General features: G+C 44.2%; 1 protein-coding gene across 1 annotated transcript; it reads right to left on the bottom strand.

Moving 5' to 3' along the window:
• Positions 1 to 1,895: 1,895 nt before the first annotated feature.
• On the bottom strand, positions 1,896 to 2,866 carry LOC147661054 (uncharacterized; the record flags this gene model as incomplete). Its single annotated transcript, XM_086951367.1, has 1 exon — positions 1,896 to 2,866. A coding segment is annotated over one exon (971 nt), but the record flags the coding sequence as incomplete, so codon positions are not given.
• Positions 2,867 to 10,419: the final 7,553 nt, after the last annotated feature.

Here is a 10,419-nt window from a genome sequence, read left to right as displayed (position 1 = left end):
GCTCGTCATGACACCAGCAAAATGGCAATTTCCAGCACAGGGGAAAAATAACCACAGCAGCGATGTGGTTAAACAAGGGGATGATATCCACAAATGATGACTGTTTTGGCACTGTACAGTGTGTCCCCTAGAGTCAATGGGCAGCTATCTTGTGGCTCTCCTTTGAAGGCAAAGGTAGAGATAAGCTCCTCACTACTAGAGCTGAGGATGCTAACAATTACCAAGTCCTGAAGAATACACTGGTTGATGGGTTTGGTTTAACCACTGAACAGTACAGGTTGATGTTCAGAGACACCCAGAAAACTCAGTCTCAGGATTGGGCTGACTTTGTTGATTGTGCCACTAAGGCTTTTGAAGGCTGGCTACTGGGAAGTAAGGTTACTGATTTCAAAGGATTATATAATCTAATTATGAGGGAGCAAATCTTAAGTAATTGTCAGAACCAGTTATTACACCAGCACCTGGTAGACTCTGATCTGACCTCTCCACAAGAATTGGGTAGGAGGGCAGACAAATGGGTCAGAACCAGGGTCAGGCCTAAGAACCAGGGTGGTGACCAAAAGAAGGAATCAACCAAGCCTCAAGAGAAGGGTGGGAATAAATCTTCTGATCAAACCAAAGGGCCCCAAAATTCCTCTGAAAAGGGTGGGTCCCAAACTTCTCCCAAAACTCAAAAGAAACCTTATTGTCATACCTGCAAACAGGTAGGCCACTATAAAAGTGACAGCAGTTGTCCCAAGGCCAACAACAATAAGGAGAACATACCCCCAGGTAATACTCCCAGACCTCCTGTTACCACTAGTGGTAATCCCCCAGGTGGTGGGAGTGCCCCCAAGAATGTGGTGGGCATTACTTTGGGAATAAGACTATGTATCCTGTGAACACAAGATGCATTCCATCCATGCACTCCTTTTCAAACTTTCATAAATTTTCGTGCAAATCTTTCTTTGATGTTGAATGATTCATTTATTTCTCATTTTGTTCAAAGCATGTCATTATATTCATGACTGTTCAACATATTCCATGTCTCAGAAACATTTTTTCACATTGTTAGTGTTGCCCAATGCATTTCAAGCGTAACGCCCTTCCTCAGGGGACTTCATAAACTCTAGAAACATTAATCATAAGTCACAATCAGTATCCAAAAAGAATAATCTCTGAATAGAAACACGCTTTTATATCAACATGATGCATCAGTGATACCCCACATGCTGTAGTGAAACTAATAAAGTTCGTGGAAACACTCATAGGTGCTTTTTATAAAAAAATAAGGTGCTCATGTCCAAGTAGTGAAAAGACAAAAAAAAATAAATAAAGACCCAATAACTGGGTACTGACCTTAATGCATGGAATTTTTCATTCAAGATGTTTAGCTGCAATAAGGTAAATGAAATCTGAGTGTAAATACATAACGTGACACAAATGTCTCGTTTCTGTTTTAAAGAATATGCCCATAGTGTCTTACCGGGGTACTGGAACCGTGGAGTTTCCCTCGCTAATCTCGGCGTGCAGCGCTCTATACGGGAGCGCTCTATGGTATATGGATCAAACGCTGTGTGTTACCAAGGTTACCGCGCGTAAGCAGGTGACGCTCTATGTACTCTATGGTGGTGGACGGCGCTGAGGAAAACGGCGTGTGTTTGCAACAGTAAACAAGAAAGACGGACTGTATCGCTGCCCGGAAACTCGGGTGCATATAGATATGAGTGTAAAAAATGTGAATAGGGAAACATACACGTGGGGATATATCTGTTAAAAAGTGATGTTCACACATAATAAACATGTTGTATGTGCATAGCAAAACGTACGCAAAAATATCATATTTAACATTGTCCTGTGACTAATTCAGTCTATAATATGAGCTGAAATGCATGAAATTTCAAAACCTGTCCATATTATAAATAACAATGAAAATCCAATCTTTCATTGAGCCCTTTCGGCTGAAGGGTGCATAAGTGGTCTATCCAGAAGGTTTCTCTGCGCAGTAAGTGGCTGTTGTTATCTCGGCCCGGCAGGGTTGCCACTTTTTCAAGTATGCAGAATTTGAGTTGGCTTACATTGTGCTTTGCCTCATTAAAGTGTACTGCTATGGTAGATTTGTCATTTTTTAGCCGGATGTTACTTTTATGTTCTACAATTCTGGTCTTTATTTTTCTTTGTGTTTTGCCTACGTATGAGAGTCCGCAGGGGCATCTCAATAAGTAAATAACGTTTGAAGTGTCGCATGTTCCAGATACCTTCAATTTTATGGACGAACCTTTTGTGGGGTGGTTTATAGTATTTCCTTTTATGATTGCAGAACAATTACCACAGTTATGGCATGGTAGAGTTCCTTTGTAAGTGCCATGTTCTGTTGTTTTCATTTCCTTTACCAATTCTTTCAAATTCTTTGTTCTTTCATACGCAAAGATTGGTTGGTGTCTGAATAAATTTTTGAAATCATCTTCAAGTGCAAGCATAGACCAGTGTGTTTTGATGGATTTTTTGATCATAGGGCTATTTGTAGAGTATTTTGATACAAATACAGATCTGTGTTCATCAATCTTTTCTTTGGGTTTTAATAGGTGATCTCTATGTAATGTTTCAGCTCTCTGAGAAGCAGAATCCAAGATGGCTTGGGGGTATCCTCGTTTTCTGAATTTTTCCAACATGTCTTCTTTATGTTTTTGATACAATTCCTTTGTAGATGTTATTCTTTTGATTCTTAGTAATTGTGAAAAAGGTAAATGCTGTTTGAGCGGAGTTTGGTGAAAACTTTTGAAATGGAGTAAATTGTTTCTGTCTGTTTTTTTGGTGAATATGGATGTTGTAATGTTGCCATTTTTATTGGTTAATTGTACATCCAAGAATGCTAAGGACTCTTTGTCTATAGTGAAGGTAAATTGTATTCTTTCATCAATTTGGTTTAGTAGATTCAATTCCTACTCCCTCATAGAAGAAACAGAAGACATAAGTCCGAGTATTGGCTCCAAAGAAACAAACTTGAAACAACTATTGTACATATCAAAACGTATTGTAAATCAAAAACTTCATGCGAGTACTTTGATAAAATATCATAAGGCACAAAGAATACCTCGAGGCTTGAGAATATCCTTAAAATCTACATTATGTAAGAACAACGCAAGGTTCACAGAACGATGGCATGCTATCCTAAATAAATGTTCCTTGGACTTAATCTTATTGATTATTGAAGAGCTAGCGAAACTAATAGAGGAATTGACAAAAGAAGTTGCACAAACTAAAGACGAATTAAACAAATTAGTAACAAAGGAGGAATGGGATCAAATTCTGATAGATACCAATAAAAAACTGGAAGAATACACCAAAGAAATAAACGACAGGAAATTAAGAAAATTATTGTTTATTGTACAATTAACCAATAAAAATGGCAACATTACAACATCCATATTCACCAAAAAAACAGACAGAAACAATTTACTCCATTTCAAAAGTTTTCACCAAACTCCGCTCAAACAGCATTTACCTTTTTCACAATTACTAAGAATCAAAAGAATAACATCTACAAAGGAATTGTATCAAAAACATAAAGAAGACATGTTGGAAAAATTCAGAAAACGAGGATACCCCCAAGCCATCTTGGATTCTGCTTCTCAGAGAGCTGAAACATTACATAGAGATCACCTATTAAAACCCAAAGAAAAGATTGATGAACACAGATCTGTATTTGTATCAAAATACTCTACAAATAGCCCTATGATCAAAAAATCCATCAAAACACACTGGTCTATGCTTGCACTTGAAGATGATTTCAAAAATTTATTCAGACACCAACCAATCTTTGCGTATGAAAGAACAAAGAATTTGAAAGAATTGGTAAAGGAAATGAAAACAACAGAACATGGCACTTACAAAGGAACTCTACCATGCCATAACTGTGGTAATTGTTCTGCAATCATAAAAGGAAATACTATAAACCACCCCACAAAAGGTTCGTCCATAAAATTGAAGGTATCTGGAACATGCGACACTTCAAACGTTATTTACTTATTGAGATGCCCCTGCGGACTCTCATACGTAGGCAAAACACAAAGAAAAATAAAGACCAGAATTGTAGAACATAAAAGTAACATCCGGCTAAAAAATGACAAATCTACCATAGCAGTACACTTTAATGAGGCAAAGCACAATGTAAGCCAACTCAAATTCTGCATACTTGAAAAAGTGGCAACCCTGCCGGGCCGAGATAACAACAGCCACTTACTGCACAGAGAAACCTTCTGGATAGACCACTTATGCACCCTTCAGCCGAAAGGGCTCAATGAAAGATTGGATTTTCATTGTTATTTATAATATGGACAGGTTTTGAAATTTCATGCATTTCAGCTCATATTATAGACTGAATTAGTCACAGGACAATGTTAAATATGATATTTTTGCGTACGTTTTGCTATGCACATACAACATGTTTATTATGTGTGAACATCACTTTTTAACAGATATATCCCCACGTGTATGTTTCCCTATTCACATTTTTTACACTCATATCTATATGCACCCGAGTTTCCGGGCAGCGATACAGTCCGTCTTTCTTGTTTACTGTTGCAAACACACGCCGTTTTCCTCAGCGCCGTCCACCACCATAGAGTACATAGAGCGTCACCTGCTTACGCGCGGTAACCTTGGTAACACACAGCGTTTGATCCATATACCATAGAGCGCTCCCGTATAGAGCGCTGCACGCCGAGATTAGCGAGGGAAACTCCACGGTTCCAGTACCCCGGTAAGACACTATGGGCATATTCTTTAAAACAGAAACGAGACATTTGTGTCACGTTATGTATTTACACTCAGATTTCATTTACCTTATTGCAGCTAAACATCTTGAATGAAAAATTCCATGCATTAAGGTCAGTACCCAGTTATTGGGTCTTTATTTTTTTTTTGTCTTTTCACTACTTGGACATGAGCACCTTATTTTTTATAAAAAGCACCTATGAGTGTTTCCACGAACTTTATTAGTTTCACTACAGCATGTGGGGTATCACTGATGCATCATGTTGATATAAAAGCGTGTTTCTATTCAGAGATTATTCTTTTTGGATACTGATTGTGACTTATGATTAATGTTTCTAGAGTTTATGAAGTCCCCTGAGGAAGGGCGTTACGCTTGAAATGCATTGGGCAACACTAACAATGTGAAAAAATGTTTCTGAGACATGGAATATGTTGAACAGTCATGAATATAATGACATGCTTTGAACAAAATGAGAAATAAATGAATCATTCAACATCAAAGAAAGATTTGCACGAAAATTTATGAAAGTTTGAAAAGGAGTGCATGGATGGAATGCATCTTGTGTTCACAGGATACATAGTCTTATTGTGATATATCTTGATCTTGGAAGCCCAGCAAGATTACCATCCATTGCACCAACGACAATATTACACTTGTTTAACAACCAAATTCAAAACAACTACCCAGGAGTGCGGGACCCATAACAAATCATTCGCATTACTTTGGGAAACCAGGTGGACTATGGCCTAGCCAGGTCCCCTAACAACACTCTTGTCTGTGAGACTGGCATGGGGTTTGCCAACTTCACTACTGGTTCCCACATTTTGGGAAAGTATAGACAAGAGCCCTTTATCAATGGTCAGAAGGTTGAGGCATACAGAGACACAGGGGCCAGCATCACCATGGTGATTGACCATCTGGTCCCCTCTGCTCAACTGACCCCTGGTTTTCTTTATCAGGTGACAGACGTTCATGGAGTGAAAAGAAGGCATCCCATGGCAGTAGTCGAGCTCAGTTGGGGTAATGTCACAGGGCCCATGAGAGTGGCAGTGACAGATAACCTACCTGTAGATTGCTTACTCGGGAATGACCTGGAACTCTCAGCATGGGCTGAGGTGGAGCAAGAAACTCACTCCAGGATGATAGGCCTACCCAGAAAGGTTAGTGGGGCAGTAATAGCTACAGCCCCAGTCCCAGCACCATTCCTCCCTGAAAAGGTTGGAAGGGCAGTGGTAGCCACTGCCCACGCTCAGACAGACTTTCCTGAACAGGATAGGAGGGCTGTGACAGTCACAGCCCAAACACAAACTGAGTGCCCTCCTGAAAAGGTTGATTCAGAAAAGGGGGTGGTGATGAACAGAGTGTCTGAATTAAGCAGACCACTCATACCCAGTCCAAAGATCAGGGCTTGATCCATCACCGTTATTTATCTCACTGCACCATCCCAGCTCAGAACCTGGCTATATGCAAATCAGCCTGTCCCTGGCGCAGTGCATAATGGGAACAGGGCAGACTAAACTACCAAGCCAATTCTTCACCAGAAAGGAGACAAGCTAACGGGGACCGGTTTCTGGCATTTCAGCCTTCTTCGGCCCGGCTTGCTTGAATCCTGATGGTGCAGTGAGAAAGGGACTCATGTCTGAGTATACCCTGCCACACCTATAGTGGCCAAAATCGATTCAGAAAAGGGGGTGGTGATGAACAGAGTGTCTGAATTAAGCAGACCACTCATACCCAGTCCAAAGATCAGGGCTTGATCCATCACCGTTATTTATCTCACTGCACCATCCCAGCTCAGAACCTGGCTATATGCAAATCAGTCTGTCCCTGGCCCAGTGCATCATGGGAACAGGGCAGACTAAACTACCAAGCCAATTCTTCACCAGAAAGGAGACAAGCTACCGGGGCCTGGTTTCTGGCATTTCAGCCTTCTTCGGCCCGGCTTGCTTGAATCCTGATGGTGCAGTGAGAAAGGGACTCATGTCTGAGTATACCCTGCCACACCTATAGTGGCCAAAATCGATTCAGAAAAGGGGGTGGTGATGAACAGAGTGTCTGAATTAAGCAGACCACTCATACCCAGTCCAAAGATCAGGGCTTGATCCATCACCGTTATTTATCTCACTGTACCATCCCAGCTCAGAACCTGGCTATATGTAAATCAGCCCGTCCCTGGCCCAGTGCATCATGGGAACAGGGCAGACTAAACTACCAAGCCAATTCTTCACCAGAAAGGAGACAAGCTACAGGGGACCGGTTTCTGGCATTTCAGCCTTCTTCGCCCCGGCTTGCTTGAATCCTGATGGTGCAGTGAGAAAGGGACTCATGTCTGAGTATACCCTGCCACACCTATAGTGGCCAAAATCGATTCAGAAAAGGGGGTGGTGATGAACAGAGTGTCTGAATTAAGCAGACCACTCATACCCAGTCCAAAGATCAGGGCTTGATCCATCACCGGTATTTATCTCACTGCACCATCCCAGCTCAGAACCTGGCTATATGCAAATCAGCCTGTCCCTGGCCCAGTGCATCATGGGAACAGGGCAGACTAAACTACCAAGCCAATTCTTCACCAGAAAGGAGACAAGCTACCAGGGACCGGTTTCTGGCATTTCAGCCTTCTTCGGCCCGGCTTGCTTGAATCCTGATGGTGCAGTGAGAAAGGGACTCATGTCTGAGTATACCCTGCCACACCTATCCCAGTATAAGAATTGGCTTGGTAGTTTGGTCTGCCCTGTTCCCAAGATGCACTGGGCCAGGGTCAGACTAATTTGCATATAGCCAAGTTCTGAGCTGGGATGGTGCAGTGAGCTAAAAAACGGTGATGGATCAAGCCCTGATCTTTGGACTGGGTAAGAGTGGTCTGCTTAATTCAGACACTCGGTTCATCACCACCCCCATTTCTGAATCATCTCCTGAAAAGGTTGGCAAGGTTGAAATGGTCTCAGCCTCTACTCAGACAGATAGTGGGGTTGTGAAGCCTGAAACAATGGATCACTCCACCCAAACTGAGAGCATTGAGGAGGAAGAAAAGTCTTCCCCCTCCCAGACACTAGGTGAGAGCCAGCCTCCTCAGGGAACTGACTCTACCCCTGGTGAAGGAACTGCCCCCGAGGTAGTCAGGCCTAGCCTGGCAGAGCCCCTGATGACAGTGGACCCTTCCCAGGTGGGACCCAGTCTGGAGCAGGTAGCCTGCACCTCTCAACCCTGCCTCCATCAGCCCAGGGCTGTAACGGTCAGGGCGGCCAGTGGTGGACCCCAAAGGGCCCCCTGTCCAAAAATCCCAAATCAGCAGATTAGGATCACTGAAGCTAGTAGTCCAAGTGAAAATAAAACAAACTCCTGAGCGATCCCCCTTAAACTTAGTTAGGGAACTCCCACAGCTGGACACTGCTGGGCACAGCCAAACCTGGGGCCTAAAAACCCCAAACCTGACCTGTCCCTCCAGTAAGCCAAAAAGAGGAACTCGATTCAGAAAGGGGGTGGTGATGAACAGAGTGTCTGAATTAAGCAGACCACTCTTACCCAGTCCAAAGATCAGGGCTTTGTCCATCACCGTTTTTTAGCTCACTGCACCATCCCAGCTCAGAACCTGGCTACATGCAAATTAGTCTGTTCCTGTCCCAGTGCATGATGAGAACAGGGCAAACCAAACTACCAAGCCAATTCTTATACTGGGAAGGAAACAAGCTTCCGGGGACCGGTTTCTGGCATTTCAGCCGTCTTCGGCCCGGCTTGCTTGAATCCTGATGGTGCAATGAGCAAGGGACTCACATCTGAGTATACCCTTCCACACTGCCAGCAAGCCGGGCCGAAGACGGCTGAAATGCCAGAAACCGGTCCCCGGTAGCTTGTCTCCTTTCTGGTGAAGAATTGGCTTGGTAGTTTAGTCTGCCCTGTTCCCATGATGCACTGGGCCAAGGACAGACTAATTTGCATATAGCCAGGTTCTGAGCTGGGATGGTGCAGTGAGATAAATAACGGTGATGGATCAAGCCCTGATCTTTGGACTGGGTGAGAGTGGTCTGCTTAATTCAGACACTCTGTTCATCACCACCCCCTTTTCCAAAAAGAGGAACTCAGCCTCCAGCTTTAGGAGAAGTGTGGCTCAGGGGTTAGAGGCGGCAGACCCGGAAGCTGAGATCGGCCCTGGACCAGGGTTCAATTCCCCGCCTCGGCGGGTCTTGGGCTCAAAAAATTCCACAGACTCGATAATTCTCGCTCCGGTGCCTTCTCAACTCACGGGTTCACACTCTGCGACTCTGGGCAATAGCTTGCTTAATCTCCACAACGGCCCCTCGCGGCGGGATGCCTGGCTTTCACCTTGTGGATACCCTGCTGGGGTTATCTCACAGGGGAATACCAGGACGGGTTCCCTAAGCAAGCGCCGGGAAACCCTTTGTGGGTAGCTGTGCGCTATATAAGCTCAAATACATTTACATACATTTACATAGGTAGCCAGAGGCTGACCCTGAGAGCTCACAGTAACTCAGTCCTGGAAAGAAAGGCACATATGGTGGATAGTGATTGGAGGAAGTTGAGCCCAACAGTAGTGGAGTCTCACTTCAGTACTCCATTCCCACACCAGCCTTTTACTTTGCCAAAGCACACCACAGGTAGTGGTTCCCTATGGTGGAGACCCTCAGATACCCTTAGGGTGAGGGGTTGCTTAGTGGACCATGATATAGGGGGTAACCATGCCAGTGCAGGTACCACCTCATATGGCCACTCAGCAATATAGGCTTACCTGGTCAAGGATAGCCTTATCTCCTTTCGTTTGGGGGGGGGGGTGTAGGAAGGTGGATACCTGACTATGGTTGCCCCCAACTTTTTTCCTTGTGTTTTGCTGGTTTTCCAACTTAGTTGACCTGGGGCCCTGCCAATCAGGACCCCAGGCCTACTGCTCTCTCTCTAAAATGGATTCCATGTACCTTGGGTGCATTATCCAATTGGTACTGGGCCACCTTATCAGACCCTGTAACTCAGGGCATAGGTGTACCCAGGGCCTACCAGGGGCTGCAGCATGTATTATGCCACCCCTGGATGGCCATCTAAATCTGACACAACTGGCTGCACGACAGCTGGGGCATGGTGGTGTAATCACCCCTTGCTTTAGATATAGTATACCTATATCTAACCCTAAAATGGACACACAGATTCCTATCAGTCACTCCTATGGCAGGCCTTGACAATTCTGAAGGCAGAGTGCTTGGAATCGTGTGAGATGGTGCTCTGGCATGAGCTGAGCCCGTTTGCAGCTTGCGGAACCAAGTCCTAATAGCTGTTACATGATAACGCATACCATATACTCTTAAGTGCATTATAATCCTCGCGGTTAAATGCTATCTCTGGTATCGCTTTATCAAAACATGTCGAGTAAGGTGTCATACGAATTGGAATACTAACCCCTCGCCAATTCTGGTGACGGGGTTAGCATTCCACCCTTCTAGTGGGACACGACATGTATGTAACTGTGAACCCCGTTTAAAGTTAACTCAAGCCTCCGCATCACAAAATGGATGCTGCCACCACAGACACGTGTCTGACCCCCTGCAGCTGGGAGTGCTTGGACAAAGGGTTTCCTGTCAGGGCGGTGCTTGCACCATCCCAGACAGGGTTTTGTGTATCCTGGGTAGGCAGGGCTTTACAGGAAGGTGACTGCA

This window comes from Lissotriton vulgaris, unplaced genomic scaffold, assembly GCF_964263255.1.
Source record: "Lissotriton vulgaris unplaced genomic scaffold, aLisVul1.2 SCAFFOLD_7212, whole genome shotgun sequence".
NCBI classification, from domain to species: Eukaryota; Metazoa; Chordata; class Amphibia; order Caudata; family Salamandridae; genus Lissotriton; species Lissotriton vulgaris.
Note: the sequence above shows the minus strand (reverse complement) of the source record. Positions and strands in the feature narration are given on the sequence as shown.